Genomic DNA, 23,309 nt, shown 5'->3' with positions numbered 1-23,309 from the left:
TCTGGGACCACATTATATGCCGATTTGGGATGCCTGCCAAGATCGTATGCGACAATGGAAACCAATTCCTCGACAGCAAAGTAACATAGTTTCTCGAAGATCACAAATTAAAAAGGATCCTGTCAATGCCATATCATCCTAGTGGGAACGGACATGCCGAATTGACAATCAAGACCATCATTCAAAATCTAAAGAAAAGATTGAACGACGCTAAGGAAAAATGGAGAAAAATATTGCCCGAAGTCCTTTGGGCATATCGAACAACGCCAAAATCCAGTACGGAGGCAACACCGTTCTCTTTAGTATATGGCGCCAAAGCTCTGATCCCGGTTGAAGTCGAGGAACCCAGCGTCAGATTTCGATATGCAACGGAAGAGTTAAATTACGAGGCTATGAATACAAGCCTCGAATTGCTAGATGAAAAACGAGAAGCTACCCTCGTTCGAATGGTCGTACAAAAACAATGGATTAAAAGGTACTACAATCGAAGAGTCAATCTTGGACACTTTAAAATCAGGGACTTGGTTCTGAGGAAAGTCACCCCCAATACTCGAGACCCAAATGAAGGAAAACTTGGCCTAAACTGGGAGGGTCCGTACCAGATCCTCGATATCATCGGAAAGGGATCCTACAAACTTGGCACGATGAACAGCGATACCAAACAATTAGAGCATATCACTCCTCAAACGATATTACTGTTAAGGTACGACCTTCTCCACTTTCATTTATATTTTATACTAACCATTTGTAGGTGTTTAATCGAAGACATCAAAGGATTCTTCAAACACAAAGTGCTTAGGTCTGAAAGTACGCGTTGCACTCTTTTTCCCTTAGACCAAATTTTGTTCCAAATGGGTTTTTTCGGCGAGGTTTTTAACGAGGCAACCATTTTTTGTGCTAACTTAGAGCAATTCAATAGGTCCCGAGGCTCCTTTACAATCAACCTCGAATACTGGAGGGCATCACCCTCTGATAGTTACAAGGAAAACACTTCATGCCGACAGTGTCTCGATAGGTAAATTTTGTAAGGGTCAAACGGACGAACAAACCATGCCCATGTAGATTACTCGAGTCCTAATGGCAAATATGTACGCATGTTAATCTATTGAAAAAAGTATTTTTCCTTGCCAGATATTTCATGCCTTAGAGAAATTTTTACTTTACAATGCCATGCTTATGATCTATTGTGGAAACTGGCTTAAGGGCCAGTCACAACTAAAGTTCGAACAATTGACCCCGCACTCAGGGACTGCCATCCAAAAAATTGATATGATCGAATTACTAAAACCTCGATCGTAAAGTTCGAACAAGTTCCCTGTTATACTTCGAACTTGTTCGAAGTATCAGTCCCCGAGTGGTGTGTTTGTGGCCTGAGTGCGGGGTCCCTGACCCCGCACTCAGGGACCCCGCACTCAGGCCACAAACACACCACTCGGGGACTGATACTTCGAACTTTCGAAGTATAACAGGGAACAAGCCCAAAAGGCGAATCCCAAGCTAAATGCTATAGCCAAATTAACACGGTTCAGAGACGTCCGATTTCCGTTATAAAACAGGCCTTCGAATAATTTTATAAACCGGTTAAAAAGGCTACCCTCGGCTGAATTACTAAGGGTCTCGATAATATTGATCCTCGAAAACCCTAATGGGTACAAAGTTGTTCGAACTCTCGAACAAATTCTTTATTTTATGCTAAGGCATTACGAAACAAAGGGTCTCAATAATATCGACCCTTAAAAACCCTAATGGGTATGGAATCGTTCGAACTCTCGAGCAAATCCCTTATTTCATGCTAAGGTACAACAGATTTTATATGATTAAAAAATAAACTTTTCAAGCCGAAAAGGGGGAGAATGCCATTCTTTTTACTATGGCCGTATCGACCTATGTCAAGAGCCTAAAGGGTTATTTTATTTTTGAGTTCGAGAAATCATCCTTACTCAATTAAAATCTAAGGGTTACCCTACTCCGAGTTCGAGCAAGTACTCACTCGATTAAGACTACACTAGTCCGGCTTCGATCAAGTTGCCTAAGCCTCGAACTTATGAGCAAAATTTTCATAAAGTATGAATGAAACAGAATTTTCACGAGGCAGGAAGTAGAATAAAGACAAATCAAAGAGAAAAAAGATCTTTTTATATATACGAAGATATTTACAAGAACCGATCAGGGTTCCGTAATGATGGCAGTAAGAGCGGGTACAATTTGATCTTGTAGGCCGAGCTGTGCCACGACCCTCGATCGAATAATATTTGCCGAGCTTCCTGGATCAATTAAAACATGTTTAACCTGAATTTTATTCATAAGGATAGAGATTACCAAAGCATTATTATGGGGTTGTGAGATCCCTTCTGCTTCCTCATCATTGAATGATAAAGTGCCTTCTGGCACATAGTCTCGAGCTCATTTTTCCCTGGTAATTGATACTTTAGTGTGTTTGAACATGGGCCTTTGTGGAATATCGACCCCACCAATGATCATGTGAATCACGTGTTATGGTTCTTCCTGCTCGTTTTTCCTATTTGCATCCCTGTCTCTGAAATGGTTTTTAGCTCGGTCGCTCAAGAATTCTCGAAGGTGACCCTCGTTGAATAGACGGGCCACCTCCTCCCTTAGTTGTCTGCAGTCTTCGGTTCTATGACCATGTGTACCATAGTATTTGCATATTTGATTGGGGTTTCTTTGGGATGGATCGATTTGTAGGGGTCTGGGCCATCTAGTATCGTTGATTCTCCCAATGGCTGACACAATACCTGATGCGTCGATGCTGAAGTTGTATTTTGATAATCATGGTGCTTCTGTGGGATTGGCATGTTTATCGAAGCCACTTTTGCTCATGATCCCTCAAGAGCTATGTCCTCGATCGTTCCTTCGATCATTTCAGATGGGATTGCGTCCTGGGCCGCTGTTTTTATGATCTGCATTGTATGGTTGATACCGATCTCTGTTCGACCGGGGTTCTCTGTCGATATCCCTTTGAGTTCTGTTGACGGGCCTGTTTGGATAAGCGGAACCAAAAGGGGTCCCCAATTGATCATCCTCAACCCTGATCTTTGACTGGTACCAATTATGTACATCGGCCCAGGTTACCGCTGGATATTCAATTAAATTCTGCTTTAGCTGTCGTGATGTCACCGTACTTCGTTCGTTCAAACCTTGAGTAAAGGCTTGAACAACCCAATCGCCCATGACTGGTGGTAGTTCCATGCATTCCATCTGGAACCGAGATACGAATTCCCTCAACATTTTGTTGTCTTTTTGTTTCACCTTGAAGAGGTCTGACTTCTTAGTCGCAACCTTTATTGCTCCGGCATGTGCCTTTACGAAGGAGTCTGCAAGCATGGCGAAGGAATTGATGGAATTAGGCGGCAAATTGTCATACCATATCATTGCTCCTTTCGATAAGGTTTCTCCAAATTTCTTCAGTAAAACAGATTCAATCCCATTATCTTCCAAGTCATTCCCTTTTATTGCGCATGTATAAGAAGTGACATGCTCATTAGGGTCGGTGGTCTCATTGTACTTAGAAATTTCTGGCACTCGAAATTTCTTCGGAATGTGTTTTGGAGCCGCACTTGGAGGGAAAGGCTTCTGTACAAATTTCTTTGAGTCCATACCCTTTAGAATCGGCGATGCCCCCGTTATTTGGTCAACCCGGGAGTTGTATGTCTCTACTTTCTTATCATTTACCTCGATTTTCTTTTCTCCTGATTCAATCCGTTTAGTGAGCTCCTCGAGCATTTTCATAATGGCGGGGTCAGTCCCCGATTCGTTGGCGTTCGACCTTTTCGGGACATGCTCGGTCCTGTGGGCGACTTCTGGTTCGATCCAACTCGGTGTTCGGTGCTGATTTTGTAGTTATGCTATAGCGGCTTGTTGAGCTTGTAACATTTCAAATATCAATTGGAGGCTAACTCCACCATCTTCTCCGCCCTGCGTACCTCGACTACCTGATCGAACTTCCCTCCGTACGCTACCTTCAGGATCAACGCCCAAATTTGCATTTAAGGCGACATGTGAACAGAAATCGTCGGGATTTGCAATTGGTTCTCCCTCGAGGTCAGCCTGAGGCACCTCGATCCTCGGGGTGGCTATATTGTCATTTTTCCCGTGAAATCTGAGGCCTTCGTCACCATGTGTAGGCACTGCTTATGAGTTTGACATGTTTATCCTGAAAATAAAGATTCTTACGAGAACAAGTGTAAAGCGATGTGTGTTATCAGAATCAGTATTAAGCAATCACTATTATCCTTAGCCCCACGATGTGCGCCAAACTGTTTAACCCTAAAAATTAGATAACAATTAAACTTATAATTTTGTTTTAAGGACACGTGATTTCACCTAATACCAATTGATAGATGTGAGGATAAGTAATAGAAATTAACAATAAAGTAAAGCAAACCAGTAATAGAATGGAACTCAGCCCTCAAGTTTGGATACCCTCGAACTGGTTGATGCAAGAGCAATTAAAGTATGACAAGCTGATGAACAAAAGTATAAACGAGAAATAGAATTATATTGCTTTGATATCTATCCACAGTGTTTTCTACAAATGATTAGAACCCCACTTTATATAGTAGAGAAATTCTATTTATGGTATAATTCTAATTACAGAAGGAAATTCTATAATTAGCTGATTAACCGTTTCTGATTTGATCCGTTTCGAGATTTACGCCATGATCCTCGACCAGTCACCGAGATTTACGCCATGATCCTCGACCAGTCACGGATATCTCGCCTTTCTGTTATTATGCTATCTTCGATCTTGCTCGATGTCTGTCTCATTTGGTTTCGATCACTACTAACCTCGATCTCGACAGGTACCTCGATTCTGAACTCGGTACCGTATCCTCGTGATTTAGTTTGTTCCGTTACGAGGCCGTCCTTCGATGCAACCTCCCGGTCTCGGTCAAATAGTAAAATCGGGTGGGGCCGATTTTAACCGTATACAATTTCAAATATATAATTCTTTTAATTAATATTATAAAAATTTTCGGTGAAAGATAAAATTACCGACATAATAAGTTTTGTTTCGTACACTTTATTGCTATGAGGACGTTAGCAATGAGCTTATGTTTCATGTTTGTTTAGCCAGTGAACCACATTTACATATTACATAATGTTGTTTGATTTAAGTGAATCGTCTGTTTATAGTTTAGTGCTTGTTTAGGACGAACTTTTTAAAATATAGTGTTTGTTTGTAACAAACTTTAATTTGAAATTGTTATTCTTTTTGTTACAAATTTAAAATTGTATTAAATTTAGTTATTTTGTACTTTTATTTGTCACCAGTTAAAATTATTCTAATATACTAACTAAATAATACTTATTGCCAATACAAGGTGTTAAAGTTATTTAAAAATTTAATTATTGTCTATTACAAATAAGAATGTTAATCAAATAGAAAGTATATAAACTATATACTATTACTATGATGGGAGGACTATATTTTGCTTTGTTCACCTAGCCATCTCAGATTCAGTCAATATGGAAACAACTGTAAAATTACAAAACAATTAATGTATACTTATTAACAAAATACAAAAATATTCATCTGGCTGGGTGATAAAGCTATTAGTAATTCAAATAGGTTAAGTAGAATAAATAAATATAACTAAACTTTGATTGTTCCTCTTCGCAAATTAATAAGATATCCAATCATCTAATTAAGCTTGACAAATGAGCCACTGTACAATAATCCGTACCGATCTTATTCTCTACTTTATTTATTCATGTATAATAGTTTATTCAAAGTTTTTTTCGAAAATATGTAATGATAAATTTTACAAAATCGTATACTACATGACTCGACATAAACGTGCAACGCACGTGCCGAGAAACTAGTTATTATATAAAACAAGACAAATAAAGTAGTCCATATGTCCTAATTTATGTGGAATCGTTTGAATTTGTAAAAATAGTACGAGCTAGCCAGTTTTCGAACTGGTAATTCAAAAATAGTCACGGTTTGTAAAGTCATTGAAAAATAGCCATTATTTTGCTGCAACACGGACCGGTCCAGCATAATATACTGGAGATTGATGCACATCTGTATGAACTTCCAGCATATTATGCTGGAACTCCAACACGCGGAATGTTCCAGCATAATATACTAGAGATTGAAGCACTTGTGTATGAACTTCCAGCATATTATGCTGGACCGGTATATTATACTGGAACTCCAGTATATTATGATGGATTTATCTTTACATGAAAAGTGGCTAAATTTCGATTACTTTTGAAACTGTGGCTATTTTTTAACTACCACTTATAAATTTGGCTATTTTTGAATTTCTTCCTTTGAATTTCGATAGTCAGATTTATTTTTTTTTACTGTGATCTTTTCATATGCCTTTTGAAAATTTTGACTTATTAATAATTGTGACTTATAGTACTTTTTACGTAATTTTTAAATATATAGTTTTTTAAAAAAAAATCTTAAAGATTATATGTCTAAATTCACTGTTAAAATTAAGGAGTTTGGCGAAATAATAGTTTTGTAGATATAAATTACTACTCCTATATGTCTCTATTATTACTAAAGGGAAGTTTTAGCTTAACTGGTAAAGTTACTGTCATGTGACTAGGAGGTCATGAGTTCGAGTCGTGGAAACAACCTCTTGTAGAAATGAAGGGTAAGGTTGCGTACAACAGACCCTTATGGCCTAGCCCTTCCCGGACCGCATGCATAGCGGGAGCATAGTCCACCGAACTGCCCTTATATATCTCTATTTTTTTTGAAAAATATATAGTTAAACGAGGCAGAATAGCTTCCTGGCCACTTAAACTTGTAAGGGTTTTAAAAGCCGATACATGAACTTTCAACTTTCTCATTTGAACACTCGAACTCATTTTCCTATAACAAATAAACATATTTGACCATTAACCATCGCGCGTGTATTACACATACACATACGTGTCCATCCCATCAGCAACTGACCAATGGATGTCTTACACGTCAAGGCCGCGAAAACCCTAACCCAACAGATCGGGGTTCCCTCTTTTATTCCATAGACTGACCCCCACCCCTCATTTTAACCTCTCTTTAACCAAACCCTCACATGTTAAACCTGGGTTACCAATGGGCTAACAATCATTCATTCTCTTCCAAAATCGATCATAATCACTCGCCCATTGTTTTGTTTTCGTTTATTATATGTTAATCTCGTTCCGATCGAGCTTTGTTTGGTCCATGATTTCGATTCCAGTGACGCTATATGATCTGAAGGTTCGTTTGTCTCTTTTCGATTCCATAATTTTCACGGTCTGGAAAAAGGAAAAAATTAGAAATAAAGCTTCAAATTCTACAAAATGAAGGAATGGAGCTTCAGATTTTACAAAAATGGAGGAATATAGTATTTTAGATGGAATAAGGAAGAAGACACTTAAATACAACCCATTTTGTACCATTGGACGTTGGGAAGGGGGCTTTCACGCTCCTATGCGTCGTGTTCCTCATGCAGCCTGCTGATTAGGACCAACTGATGCCACATGGTCATGGTCAATAGTCAAATATGTTTATTAGTTACCGAAAATATAAATTTGAATGTTCAAATGGGAAAGTTGAAAATTCATGTATCGGCTTTTAAAAACTCTACAAGTTTAAGTGGCCAGGAAGTCATTCTGCCGTTAAACAAGGGTGAATGACACAGTTACCCACAAAAATAAAACTATTTACCCTTATCTACCTATTTATTTTTCTACCCATCAAACTAATTACATTTCCTACCCATAGTAGTTTTGTGGGGAATTTTCTCTTTTTTCTCCAATTCTTTTTTATTTCTATGCTTCTTTTCTTTTTTCCTTTTTTTCTTTCTTTTTTCTCGTTTTCTTCTTGTTTTTTTTTTCTTTTTTCTCTTTTATTCATTTATTTTTGCCCAAATTGTATTATTATTATTTTTACCATAACTTATTTCACACTCAAATTTAACTTCTTCTTTATTATTTTTTATTTATTTATTTTCTTTATTTCTTGTTCCTTTTCTAATTCCACGTGATTGTCATGCAAACATTGATCTCCTTCCCTACAAATATCAGTATACACTCTACCATTAGTAGTAACAAAACCAGTTATGGAGAAAGAAAACATAATCTACGGCCACCAAATCTCCATATATACTAGTTAGAATAGATATGATAATAAAATATTAGAAAATGTAATAAAAATATAAGTAGCAAAAAAAACTTCTAGTACCATATGATACCAACATGGTATACATGTATACCAACAGAGTATATGATTGCTCTAGAATATTGCTACAACTATCTGCGACTATATTACTGTACCAAAACATTAAAGGATGCAATAAAAGTATGAGAAAATTACATGCTCGCATTGCAAGCTAAATATTCGCAAAGCAACTTGCTCATTTCGTATACTAACATGGTATATAGTTGTATGGATCCGTTCCAACAATTGCCTATAACTATAAAAACTATTACATAATACACATAATATATGTCCATCGGCACAAAATAATTTCAGCACTGCAAATCATGTTCATATAAATAATTTCAGAATAGAATTCACTTAAAAATGCAGATAAAACAACCAAAAAAAGTTCAAACTACCATATGATATCAATATGACATATAACTATACCAACATGGTATACATTCTTACTGGTTAATTTTCGACAACTATATGACTACACTACTATTACATAACACACATGCATAAATAGAAAAATAAAAAAAATAGTGTGCCACATATTAATATAATGGAGTAAAGTATTTCAAGATATTGTACTATATTATTATTATTAAAAAAATTAAATAGTGTACCAATTAAATGCAGCTAATACAACTAAAAAATAATTCAACTAACATATGATACCAATATTGTATATAACTATACTAATAGGGTATATAGTTATACGGGGTCGTTCCAACAACTGCATATAAATATAAAAACTATTACATAATACACAAAATATATGTCCATAGGTACAAGAAAATTCAACACAGTAAAACATGATCATATAAATCATTTCAGAATAGAATTCACTTAAAAATGCAGCTAAAATAACAAAAAAATATTTCAACTACCATATGATACCAATATGATATATAATTATACCAATAGGGTATACAGTTCTACTAATTAATTCTACAGTGTACCCATATTAATATAATAATGTATTTCCAGATATTGTGCTATAATACTATTATATAAACAAACGCATAAAGAAAAAATCAAAATGATTACATAATATACATGCATAAAGGAAAATTAAAAAAAATCAAGAAATTGTACTATTCTACTATTACTAAAGAAAAATTAAATAGTATACAAATTAAATGTAGCTAATACAACCAAAAAATGTTCCAACTTACATATGATACCAGTATAGTATATAGCTATACCAACATGGTATACAATTGTACGCAAATAGTTTAAAAAAGATTTTTCTAATTCAATTATTAAACTGAAATAATATCAGTTGTCAATAAAAATTTCAAAAAATTCTAAAAGGACCTAATTGTAAGAGTATACCGTTACATTATATAGTATACTATAATAGTATAACATTGGAATGAACTGTATACCAAAATGGTATATAGTATATCATTTTGATATACAGTACAAATTCTTCTTCGCCAGTTCAACGCAATAAATTATACACTATTGAATTAACCAAAATGGTATATAATATGTTATTTTGGTATATAAAGGATTGGTTCATTCCTTCAAAAAATAATTAATAGTATACTATTGTAGTTAATTATATACTCTTGAATTAATTATTGTATACCAATACAGTATGCAATATACTATTTTGATATACAGTATAAATCTATCTTCTTTGCTACACATAGTAAGCTGCTATGTGTAGCCTAAGAATACAATGAAATGTGAATGAAAATATTTCACATTTGAAAATGTAGACAACAATTGGATAAAAATTAGGACAATCTTTTTGAAATTATGGTATGCACAACTAGGAGTAGGGGTGTACATGGACCGGGTTAGTTCGATTTTTACTAAAATCAAACCAAACCGTTTACATCGGTTTGGATTAGTTCGGTTTTGTCGGATTTTTTGGATTTTTTTGTTACATGAATAATATGTCAATCTTACTTTGTTAAAAAATTTAACATATTATTTTGGTATACAGTACAAATTCTTCTTCACCAGTTCAACGCAATAAATTATACACTATTGAATTAAATATTATATATCAAAATAGTATATAGTATGTTATTTTGGTATATAGTACAAATTATTTCAAGTTTCAAATCTATCAATGGTGGATTTGACTTTTTCAAGAAAAAGAAAAGGACAAAAAGGGAAAAGATAAATTATGTCAAAGGACAAAAAAAAAATAAAGAAAAAAAGAGCCGAGGAAAATAAAATTTCTTAAAAATATATTTCTTGGCATACGTTGAAATAAAATTCAGTATTAGCTAATTTACTTTCTACATATGCTATTAAATGTGCGAGCATAAATATTGATAGATATCTTTTTAATAATAATAATAATAATAATAATAATAATGATAATAATAATATCCTTTTGTTTTCTCCAAACTCATATATTTTTATAATATTCTATATTATTTTTTAATTAGTATTATTATGATAAGATGATGAAAAATATTGAAAAAATGTGATGCACTTAAAAGATATAAAAAGGTAATCTATGAGAACACGAGCTTTCATGCTAAACAATGGGAAAGTAAGAATGGATAGAGCGGGTAAAATAATTGCGGTGCATAGGTATAAAATGTAAAAGAAATTAACCGGATAATTGTTTTGTCTTCTAGCATAATTTACCCGTTTGTTGGCCCTACATCACCGCTTTTTCTCCTCTTGAAAAACAAAGGGAAAAAAAAAAGTTGAATCCAGAAATTAAGAACCAACCACCGTTTTTTACTTTTTAGTTGTCGTGATGCCTGTACCAAACTGAAATTTCCAAAGTAGTAATAAGATGGGAACTCCTCCTCCTATCTCCAATTCCATAGCCTCTCAATTATTCCACTGAGAAAATTCAATCCAATAGCTCATATTCTTTCTTTTTCATCAACTAATTGATTCCCTATTATCTGCTCCAAAGAAGATAACAGTAATGTCGGCCAAAGAAAGCTTGGGGTTAGAGTACTGGCTTCAATGGCAAATTGCCGTGTGTGCTCTAATCTTCATCATCCCAACTGCAGTCGCTTTGAGGCTCATCAATAGGCGAAAGGACACAGAGTATCCTACTAAGTCCACTGATCTGTGGGTCCCCTGTTGGCGAAATCTCCATCCTCTTTGGCTTCTCTTCTTCAGAGCTTTCTCCTTTCTTTCCATGTCCTTCTTGCTTTATCAGACTGTTTCCTACTTTGGCTTCTTCGTCTTCTTCTTCTACACACAGTACTTAATCACCTGCTTCTTTCTAATTCTCTCCATATACTTGTGTACTTATTCATAATTCAGAATCTGATATTCTAATTAATTGCTTAATTTCCAGGTGGACGTTTGCTTTGGTTGGGGTCTATTTTGCTGTATGTATGGACACATAATATCAGTCTTCTCTTGCAGCTCAATTTTTAGTGAATACTCTTATAGAGTTAATATGTTTTGCGGTTGATAGCTGACCATAATATGTGCTTGCATTGCAGCTGGGAACCATTATATCGGCGCGGGGATGCTGGTTGTATACAAGAAATCCCCTCTCCCGGCGCGGGGAGAGAGAGAAATTTCTTAAAACTGCTGCTCAAGAGAATAGTAGCTATGGGACATCCTCTGAGCAAAGACTTGGATTTTGGGAAAACTTTATGCAAATTATTTATCAGGTTAGCGTTAGAAACTACTGTCAAATTTGGATGTTTTCACAAATTCCCATACACTTATTCAAAGTGTGGGATAGCTGCAATGAAACTTGTATGAATTCCTAAGTTTAGCAAGTTAGAAAGGCAGGATTTTTCTTGTGAATATTGTTTGGTGGATGGTCTGAAACAACTTTGTTAGCCTAATTGCAATAACAACTGCTTAATTCAGCAACAATTGAATTAAAATAATATAATACTTCCTAAATTATCTCTGATCTATAGGCTAATCTGTCACGATAATCCAAATAGCTAAAAGCTGTTTTTAAATTGATCAACTCACATGAGATCACTGTTAGAAATTTGACACAATTTTTTTCTTTTCATAGACTAGTGCAGGTGCTGTTATGCTGACAGATATTGTCTTTTGGTGTCTATTGCTCCCATTTATGACTGGCGAAAATTTTAAGCTCACCCTGGTGAGTCATCTTTATTTGAAATGCTGTGGCGTTATGTGCGTCATGTTTAGCTTTCACTGCATTCCCTTTAGAATGTTACTCTTCCTCTAATCATCTATAGAGAATCTTTTATTTCTAGCAAGGATATGCATCGTTCCACGTCAAAAGTTCACTATAATAGTTTATATGACTCAAAGTATCAGTTATTTCATGTGTTCCATCTAGGACAGTCTAGATTATGCACCAAATCATGGTTATTTCTCAAAGGAGAGTGATATCGTCAGCTGTTACACAAAGCTTTCACAGAAAACTCAAATAGGGCGTATTGATAGTCGCTTCTAATTCATGAAGATCTCATGCCAACCATTAATCCAGAAAAAAATGGGGGGGAAAGAGCGAAACAGGGAGGGGGAGCGAAACAGGGAGGGGACGGGTGAACTCAGCTATGATCATGGTATTTGCATGAGAAAGTTTGGAACTTTATATGAGCACAATATTTTTGTTCCCTAACATCCTTGAGGAACATATTTGTTGTCATCTTAGAACACTGAGCATAGTTACTAAGTAATTGCAAGCTTACCTCCTAACCGTCTAAGAATTTACACTATTGTTGGAAAAATAGCATTTTGCATTCTGAATACCAACTTTTTAATGATTTAACTCCATACTTACAAGTTTCTATTTATTTCCTGAAACAACATTATAAAGATGAAATTCCATAGTTCTCATAACATTATCAGACTGTGAAAAACTCAAGTTACAACCTCAAATTCAAATGTATCGTTCAAAATACAGCTCTAACTCAAAATAAATAGATGATCCAAAGATGCCTGCCCTTTATTAGGTAACAAGTAGCATTTTCCTTTTAAAATCTTATAGATAAAATGAGCGACATTAGGTCAATGACTCTTCTTTTTGGTAACTGCAAATTTTATTAATTACCAAAGTAGCAATACAATCCCATAGCTTAGCCAACACAGCTAGCTATCCAAAGAAACTAAGAAACAAACAAAACCAAACCAGGAACTAGGCGATCTAGCAAGAACATATATTTTTGCAGTACATTTTTTATTCTAGGTGAGGCTCTAACACTGTAAATATATGCAATCTCCCTGGCAATACTTTCCCATCTTCTACTTGATTTCTCAAAGACTCTTGTTTCTTCTATCCAAATAGTATGCACACATTCAGCTACACTATTCGAAAATCTGAGAAGCTTGTGATTTCCCTTTGGAACTTCTGATCATCCACTGCAAGTGTTGTTTATTGCTCTTAAACAGTGACGAGAGGGAGGGACCATGATGATGGATTAAGAATGCATTTCTTTCTGAGCACAAATATGTAATTTTACAAAGTCAAAGCAAAGGGAATTCAACTTGCTATTGTAGTTAATACTTAAATCAGCAAATACTCTTGTGGCTACAAAATAAGATTGCACGCTTTCAGCAAATAAATGGAGTTCCATTGTTAAACTTGCACATATGGCTCTATCAGAAGACTCTAAAGTTCAATGATCTTTGATGTAAATTGAGATGTTTTCCTAGTCGTTGAAAGAATTCACATAGTTGAAACGTGGAAGGCGTTATTCTTTTTGTTTTCTTAGCTTCTTGTATAGGGACATTTTTTTTAATGGAAGTGGTCCGAATCATTTTCGAATTGCAGCTTATTTTACTCAAAAACTTCTCTAATTGTTAACTTTTGTTGAAATGGCAGCTAATTGGATGCATGCACTCGGTAAATGCTATTTTTCTTCTTCTTGATTCAGTCCTGAACAATCTTGTAAGTGCAACAGTTTCTCATATGCCCATGCTTGCCCCAACAAGCTTTTTGGAGACCCTTACAGTGCTTGCTATAAGTAGTCAATAACCTGTAAAATCTAAAAGGAGAAGGCTGTTTTGTGTTTCAGCAATTTACTTGGTTTGGTCTCACATATTTTGTGCTGTGGAGCTGTTGTTATGTTGTTTTCCAGTGGACTCTACACGCGTGCTGCTTAAATTGGTAAATAAATATGTACCCATCATAAGCACATTCATATGTAAAAAAAAAAATTACTTTTCTGTGGTTAATTGAAGTTCCCTGTTGCGCAGGTGGCCGTATCCTTTCTTGGAACTTAACACTCCATGGGCACCTTTGTGGTAATGCCTAAAGACATGACTTCTCTGTTGACATTCTTGAGTCCTTTACAGTTTAGATATCCTAAAATGTAGAAGTTGGTTTCAGGTATGTTGGATTGGCTGTGGTCCACATCCCCTGTTACGGAATATATGCTCTGCTTATCAAAGCAAAAGGCTGGCTGTTCCCGAGAATGTTTCCACAGGCATTTCTTAGGTCATATTATTGATCTTCCTGCCTTTTATGAAAACTTCCCAGTTCAATCTCTAAATCTTCAAGATTTTCTTGGTCATATAGGAGTGATATAGGATAACACGGAGTTTAGACTTCTTAGCATTGGCATACGGCAAACATGCCCCTCAAAATGCGCCTTTTGCTAATGTATCATCTATCTTATGGCATGCAGTGGCAGGATTGCAATGGAGAAGAAGCATACTTAAGCAGAATATAATGATAAAGTACTCTAATTTGAGGTTGCTGTTGTTGTATCCATATACAAGAAACAATATATAATTACTTTTCTCAGTGACACAAGTGTACTAAACAAACTTCAATATATAATACACTCGTAGGCACCATGTGGTTGCCCAAAAGCAATGGTTAGATGAGTCCAATTTCAGGGTTGCTGTTAAACAACCTACCTCAAGCTAGTGATACTTATGAACACAGTGTAAGCAAAACAGAATAAATTGGCATGCAAACTAATGTATTCAATTAGGTAAGAATAATAAAGTGAAACACATTTATTCTACAACAAAGACCAGTGCTTTAAATTGTTTCCAAGCTCATTCCCATAATATTCTAACCAAAACAGCTACTAGCTTGAATCACATCATCTGTAATTTCACTTAAATTCAAAAGTGGGAGGTATAGGCGAATCAAAGCTCTCCAAAATCTCCACCTTTGATCCTCCGCCAGTCTTCTTCTCTTCCTCTTTCTTTCCTTGCCCAAACAACCCTCCAAACCACGACGATGAAGACGAAGATGACGCCATCAATTCTTGTGGGGCCTGACTACCCGGAACATGGGCTTGGGGCCCACCTGGCAACCCTAAAGGATCATCAACAAAAATTGGGGCTTCCTGAGGAGGAACCATAACTTTATTCAACATAATACCAGCACCTTCAATGAGCGCAAGGAGGACCCCACCGAACATCGCGGATCTCGACGCTGCACGTACACCTTGCCGCATCTGAAGAAACCCTCCGGTGGCGGCGCCTGCGAAAATAGAGTTCCAAGGATCCTCTTTTTGTCGGACGTAAACCATGGTACAGTCAAACACGGAGAATAAACCGCCCCATACGGCGAAGCTACCGCCGATCCTCGGCGCGTTCATTCGAACCGCTTGTGTTCCGCCGATGAACCGCTCGCCTTTGGGTGAATTGTAGATTCCTTTGATGAAGTGGAAAGCGGAGCCGCCTACAGCGCCCATGCCGAATGCGCCACCAAGATCGTCGAGGATGCGATCTGGACATGGTTCTCTAGAAGTTTCTGGCGTTCCCATTGGAGAGAAGAATAAGAAAAATAGGGTTTTGGAGGGGTTTTGGGGAAGAGTTGGAAGCCGTCATATTTATACATTTTTAATTAACTTGAATGAAAAGGCAAATGGCTGCAAAGCAAATACCCTACTCTGCCTAAAAATTGGGAATTAAGCGGGCGTTTGGCATAAGAATCGTAAAAATTCTAAAATAGGGGTATAAAAAATTTGAAAGCGAAAATGGTATTTGAAATTTAGAGTCTGTTTGGACATAAGAAAAATTTTATTTTATTCGAAATCAGTGTTTGGCCATAAATTTTCAAATTTTCACTTGAAGATGAATTTTGAAATTTTTCGAAAATTTGAAAAATTCCAAAAAATTATTTTGCAAAATTTTCACACAGATCACTCACAAAACTTCAAAAACAACCCAAAATTATATTTATGTCCAAATACAACTCTAGTTTTCAAATATCATTTTCGCTTGAAATTTTTTTCACTTTTTTCTGGAATTTTACAATTCTTATGTCCAAACGTCCACTTAGAGTTGTGTTTGGACATGAATATAATTTTGGGTTATTTTTGAAGTTTTGTGAGTGATTTGAGTGAAAATTTTGAAAAATAATTTTTTGGAGTTTTTCAAAAGTCCAAATACCTATACGGCCTCTTAAACTTGGCTCAAATTTCCATTTAAACACTTCAACTAAGGCCAGTACCTATTGTATACTTTAACTTAATGTATTATGTATCTATTAAACACCTCATGACAGGTGGCACGATGTGTTATTTGCACTTAAGAGTTCGGCGCGTGAACAAGAAATGTTATATTTTTTCTGTTTTCTTCGAGACATTTTTTTTAATTCTTTTTCTTTCTCCTTCATTTCTCATCGCTACCTCCATCCCTGAGTTGAACACATGCCTACAGTTTCCGGATGCTGATAACTGAGGAAACATGAAGAAAGGATCAAGATTCTTGAAGAAAAGGAAGTCGGCGTCTACGAATATAAGTTTATCATATTCCTCATAATTTCCTCTAGGGCCTTTCTATAGAACTTCTAATTATAGAAATATAAATCCATTAAATAGTTTAATCAAATGCAGCTTCCAATTGTTTTGATAGCAAGATATAAGAAAAGTAGCAGGCATGAAAAACGATACCAAAACACAAACCCAAAGATAAATTGTTCAAAAAATACTTTATTTAAATTCCATCCAAAGATCTGATGCCTAAAAGAAGTGAATCAAATTGGATTAGCGGAAAATAAACTCAGCAATTTCAGAAAATAATCAAGCAAACTCGAGTAGATTTTGCAACGAGAAACCCAGCAAGAAAAGCGCAGCAATTTCAAATATCAACTCTGTAAAATTGATTCAATTTTACACCGATAAAACTTAACAAGAAAAATTCAGCAATTTCAGACATCTAAAACATGAATTAATTTTGAAGCTACAAACATGGAGTTCAATCCAACAATTTCGCCGGCATCGAAATTCTCCGTCCAGATGTGAAATTTAACGGCGAAGATGTACAGCTACAAACATGGAGATTTTTCAACCAAAAAGACAACAATATGCTTTTTGTTTGGACATAGCTAGAGAGAGGTGGAAAAATATGAATGGGCAGGGAAAAAGCAGATAGCTTCAGAAAAGAGAGGGGAAAAGAAATGGCTGTCCGAAAAAGATGAGTTTGGTAGGTGGGTGGGGGAGTAAAGTTTTTAATATTTTTTTAAATATTTTTCAATTTGGATTATTTAACCTTAAATAAAGAAAAAAAAAATGGGCACAACCACGTGTCACTCTTTAATTCGATATTGTACCACATTATCTGAAAGTGAACACCACGCACTTACCTTTTTACACTGGGTGAGTGTGAGGTATTTAATAGGTACATATTGCATTAAGTTAAAGTGTATAATAGGTATTGGCCTTAGTTAAAGTGTTTAAATGGAAATTAGAGTCAAGTTTAAGGGGCGGTATATGTATTTGGCCTTTTCAAAATTTCAAAAAATTCCCAAATGCATCTCCAAGTGAAAATTAGAATTTTTATGAATAAACGCTGATTTCGAAAAAAAGTAAAAATTTTTTGAAAAAAAAAAAATTCTTATATCCAAACGGGCTCTAAATATCAACCACCTTTTGTGGAATCGCTTCAAAGACGGGGTAAAAGTTCCATTAGGACGCAAACTAAAGAAAACAAGAGAAGTATGTGTGGACATAGTTTGGGCAAATCCGAAATCCAAATCGAAGTTTAATTTTTTGGATTTTTGGTTTGATTTTTTGGATTACGGATTGGATTTTAGATTTAATTTTTAAATTTTTTGGATTTCGGATTGAATATTGGATTTGCTACTTCGAATTTTTGGATATCCGAAAATCTGAAAAATTTATACTTTATATGTAATACATTATTCATATGCAAATAATAATAAGTTCAATATCCTACCCATTAGAAATTATCTCATATATTCAATATTAATTACTAAGTTACTGTCAGAATACTTTTTATTTGGATATGATTTTACGATTGCTAATTCTTATGTGCCATATTAATGTCTCTGTTGCATTATTTTATGATGATTTCATTACCTGAATATTTTATTTGAATGATTGTGGTGAGAATGAGGGACCTTTTAGGCAATTTAATATGAATACTTCATTTTGATGTTTATTTTTGGAAGAAGAAAAAATATCTCTCAACTTATAGGCACAAAACCGAAAATCTGAAATATTCAAACCGATTAATCCGAATCCGGACTTAAAAAATCTGATCCAATCCGAGCTTATTTGGATTGGATTTGGATTGTCATTTCTTAAATCTGAAAATCAAAAATCCAAACTGAAATTTTTATATCCAAATCGAACTGCCCAAACGCCCACTCCCAAAAGAGAAGGATGTCTATACGGGTAAAATCAGGGATAGAGTTATCCCGATTTTTCGTTATAAAACGAGGAACGACGTTACTTGTTACTAGCTCGAGTGAGACCGAAGGTACCCATAGATCGGAATCAGGGACAAACAACGATACAACGGGTTTCGGGCATGGCCGAACCCGGAAAGATTCAAGCTTGAGTGAGATGAAGAATCGAGGATAAAGGAAAGGCGATTAAAGGAGACAAAATGGGGAGCCAAAATATCCACCATCAGCCGGATATTGCGGTGTGGATCACGCTCGGTATTAGCTAAAGATCATATTTTTGTGGGAGGAAGGGAAGAAAATAGTTTTACTTTATTTAGACTTGTATAGGGTTAAAACTCCTCTACTGTATAAAGAGGACAATCCTTTCATTTTTTGACATTGTTTTTGACACATATATCAAGGCAATAAAATTTACTTTGCCTTTCAGCAATTGTTTAAGTGTTCTTCAGTTGTTCACTCATTAGCTGGATCCGAGCTCTATCTCGAGGGCTCGATTGAAACCGACCATTAGCATTTGAGCCTAACGCATGGCTTAATTACTTTGCCACGTTGGGTTGATCGCTTTATCTCTTTTCGACTCAATTATTTACTGTTTTTTGATTATTTATGTTAAATTAAATCATATATTCTTTAAATCGCGTACAAATTTAATTGTTATCCGTTTTAAGGGTAAACGAGATGAATACCTAAGAATGTTGTTTGTAATTATTTTTATTTTTCTCATTCTCAAAGGGAAAATACTAATATTGCGAAATGTTGTTTGTTTGTAGCGGACATATTTGTATTTTGCCGAAACTTTGTCGAAATGAGCCAGTTTTCGACCCACAATTATCAAAGAGCCAAATAAAAAACAAACACTAAGATTACATATCTATGATTAGTTAATATGTATTTTACCTTATCTTATAATTTAAATATAATAAATTGATACAGTTTGGTGTAAATACTAAATGTGACTAAGACACTAAGTATAGCTGATATTTAAATCCAAGTCCCTACTATAGATATATGTACTATGTCGTATACTAAATGTGACTAAGTATAGCTGATATTTAAATCCAAGTCCCTACTATAGATATATGTACTATGTCGTGTAACACCTATGTTGTAAGCTATATAACCTACAACATGGCGTCAACTCATATGACATAAACCATTTATAAGATTTATACTAGTAGCAGAAAAAGAAAAAATGTCAAAATGTGACATTGGAAAAAAAAAAACATCATACAACTAAAAGAATGTCCACACCAGCTATTATCCAAAAATGAATAATCCTGCAGTTCCCATGTAACGTGAAAAAGAATTCAGCTTATAAAAGGGTGCAATATACTAGAGTGAGAAACTCTCACTTCTTACTACGCCCAGAATGGAGAATACAACCAAACACCTAATATACCACCGGAACCACGACATTAGCCCATAAAGGAGGATGCTAATCCAACACATTCCTACAAGGAAATGCTATTAGACAAGAAAGATACATCACAAACGGAATACTACGCAAATGAATTTGATAAAATAGGAAGCGATGTAAAGGGCAAGGAAAACCTAGGCCCAATCATCCTCTCTCAAGATGATAAAAACCGGCAATATGAACCATGGTGTTTCTCGGTCATTATCAAAAAATTTGGTAGAAGAATGCCACATCATCTCTTTCGATCCAAACTAATTGAACTATGGAATCCCTCCGAACAGTTAATTTTGATTGACTTAAGATGGAATTTCTTTATAGTCAAATTTAGAAAAGAAGAGAACATGATAAAGGCAATACATCAAGGTCCATGGTTCTTATCCGAAAATTTCCTCTCAGTAGGAAGGTAGGAACCAAAATTTATCCCGGAAGAAGCCACAATGTCCTTTACTGCTATATAGGTGCGCCTACCACAACTACCAACTGAATTCTACGACAAAGAGATACTGAAAAAAGTTGGAAGAAAACTAGGAAAACTTCTCAACATTGATACGTGTACATCAGCTACGCTTAGGGGCAGATATGCGAGAATTAATATACAAATTCTACTGGAAACACCAGTTGCGACATCTGTCACCATTGGGGACCACAAACAAGCGGTGGTATACGAAGGGGCAAACATCCTATGCACATGACGTGGGAGGATAGGACACACCCAAAAAGTGTGCACCCACAGGCAAAGGCACCTTCCCCAACACAGAACCAGCCTGAATACTCCTCTTCTAAAGTCAACGCCGACGAGGAAGAGGAATGGAAAATTGTCGTCTTCCCCGTAAGAAGGAAACAGGGACACACCCCACCACAACGCCAAACAACAATAACACAGGAAAGGAAGGAGAAAAGCACCACTTCAACTGGAGGCATCCAAGTACGAATGTTTGATGCAAACTCCGGTAAGTTCCTTGAAACAAAAAATTTCCGTTATAATTCTAAGTCTAATCTTGTGCAGGCTACCAACACAAAATACGGGCCAAGAAAAAATACTCCTTTCTCGATGAGCCAGCCCGCCAAGAATCAGCCCATACGAAAACAACCCAACACAAGCACAAAAAGGAAAGCGGACCCGGAAGGGGAAGACCCAGCTCTTAGCAAAGAAAAGGGACCTACAAATCAAAAAGGGGGTGTCCAAATGTCCCCGGAGAAAATAAAATATCGGGCCCAACGGGACCAAGTTGAGGCTTGTCAGTGCAACAGAAAGCGGCCCACCAAGATCCCAAACCCCCATCTACCACAGAGGGTCACGCCCATTCTATGATCACCACTACCAATGATGACCCCTACAAAGCTACATCACCCCTACCAAATAACTCTATGAAAACTTCCTCCATGGATACTCAAGTGCCATTTCTGATAAACCACCAAAGCTTAGGTGATTTGACATTTTTCGTCAACTCAACCAGATCCACATTTAATTCGAAATCCAATGTATTAGACACAGGTTATGAAACACAAAATATGGGTGTTGATTTAACCCTGATATCAGTAATGACTCTTGATTACCGTCAAAATTCCCTAATTAATACCAGCCCAAAAAAGGGAAAACCAAAAAAATCCAAAAATGGATCTACCCACCAAACCCCCGGTCGTTCTGACTTCCATCCCTCTGCCACAAGACCATACTCTGATGTCTTGGCTAGAGATAGAACTCCACGGCCAGGGCCTGTCCTACAATTTTCAACTAGGAAACTAGCCAATCACTCTCATCATCCAAAACCCGGGCCATCTAGCAAGGGTTACAACAGAAGCCCTAAATAGGGGTTTGGCGACGTTTGGAGCTCATCTTTGGCAATCAATGGTTCTACAGAGCATTTTCAACCCTATGCAACGAACCAACGACACTCCGTCAGTGTACAACCTCATGCAGCAAATCTTCAACTCCATCCCTTTCTTCCCAAACCCAGCAACACCAGACCCAGCGGTTACACCCCAGTTCTCAGTGATGGAACAATGGCCTCAGCAGGACCCTTTGTCTTCAACACCGGAGAAACAACAATCACCTCTACAGGGGAATATCTCGAAGGAGATAACGAAGGCATTAGAGATACTCAAAGGCCAGGAAACCATCAAGGAGATGGAAAATCAGAGCTCATACAGTCCAATGAGAACAGACTCCCTATGGTTAGAGGCAATAAGGCAATAGAATTCAGCGTGGACTACAGCAAGACACTGATACTACTCTGCCCCAAAACCCTTGCCAGATGTGGATTGAACCTGTCACGACCCAAACCGATGGGCCGCGTCAGGCACCCAGTACCTTACTCAACCGAGTACCAATGTAACATATCTTTTTGTATCATACTATTATAGGTAAATGAGCCAGAGAGGCTGTCGTGAGATAAGTAGAATAAAATATGAGGAAATACTCAACATTAGATTATCCAACATGTATTACAAACTTATACATGTGACATACGGGCCTATAAGACCAAAATGATCACTCGTACACTAAACATAGGCCGACAAAGCCATACAATCTTTCACGTATATGACATATGTATAAATGCATGAAATGCAAAAGAAATACGTTAATAAGATTTCTCAGAATGTCATAAGATCAATATGCCTTTCAGATAACTTTATCAACTACGTATTTTTCTGAGACCCGTGAATAGAAGATATAATAATAATTCACATGGGGAATCAAGAATATAGACACCCCTAGTACTTCTATGAATAGAGTCATTTATGAAAGTTATGCGTTTACTCGTTTCGTTTATATCATATGGATCATGCCAAAAAGAAAGAAGGGATAGCCTCAACATACTTGAATTGTTTGACAATCCCTCTAACACACGTTAATTTTGACAACACACGTAACGGCGGATCGAAATAGGGTAAAATTCATATGATATTCTTGAGAAAGCTTGTACCGTACTCCCTTAAAATCACAATTTCACATTGCTATAATATTAAGTAGTCTCGTATGAATTTTGCAGCAATTCACGTTGCTGTCACCTATATAAGTTGCTGAAGCAATTTACATGATAATCTCGTATGATTTCTTTGCCGAAGACTCACCCGTTACTTAGTAGATGTAAAACATCTCTATTCCATTTTGTGAATTAAAGAGAGGTCTTTTAATAGAATTCTTCAACAAGAATGAGATAAGGTGCATGTACCTT

General features: G+C 36.0%; 2 protein-coding genes across 3 annotated transcripts; one reads left to right on the top strand and one right to left on the bottom strand.

The window, feature by feature from the left end:
• Positions 1-10,847: 10,847 nt before the first annotated feature.
• Positions 10,848-14,915, top strand: LOC104098330 (uncharacterized). Of its 2 annotated transcripts, none has more exons than XM_009605036.4 (9): positions 10,848-11,353; positions 11,451-11,484; positions 11,602-11,775; positions 12,138-12,227; positions 13,920-13,985; positions 14,113-14,204; positions 14,294-14,341; positions 14,427-14,534; positions 14,725-14,915. In XM_009605036.4, exons 1-9 carry the CDS (start codon positions 11,070-11,072, stop codon positions 14,756-14,758), a joined length of 930 nt encoding a protein of 309 aa, XP_009603331.1. In that variant the 5' UTR covers positions 10,848-11,069; the 3' UTR covers positions 14,759-14,915. The 2 variants fall into 2 exon arrangements, with proteins under 2 accessions (XP_009603331.1, XP_009603332.1); XM_009605037.4 differs by having other exon boundaries at positions 10,855-11,353; positions 14,616-14,879.
• A 92-nt stretch (positions 14,916-15,007) lies between these two features.
• Positions 15,008-15,890, bottom strand: LOC104098331 (mitochondrial import inner membrane translocase subunit TIM17-2-like). The gene has a single exon (XM_009605039.4). The coding sequence runs from the start codon at positions 15,820-15,822 to the stop codon at positions 15,163-15,165; it is 660 nt and encodes a 219-aa protein (XP_009603334.1). The 5' UTR covers positions 15,823-15,890; the 3' UTR covers positions 15,008-15,162.
• Between the last annotated feature and the right edge of the window lie 7,419 nt (positions 15,891-23,309).

Source organism: Nicotiana tomentosiformis, chromosome 2, assembly GCF_000390325.3.
Source record: "Nicotiana tomentosiformis chromosome 2, ASM39032v3, whole genome shotgun sequence".
In the NCBI taxonomy this organism is placed as follows: domain Eukaryota; kingdom Viridiplantae; phylum Streptophyta; class Magnoliopsida; order Solanales; family Solanaceae; genus Nicotiana; species Nicotiana tomentosiformis.
This window is presented reverse-complemented; position numbering and strand designations above follow the sequence as displayed.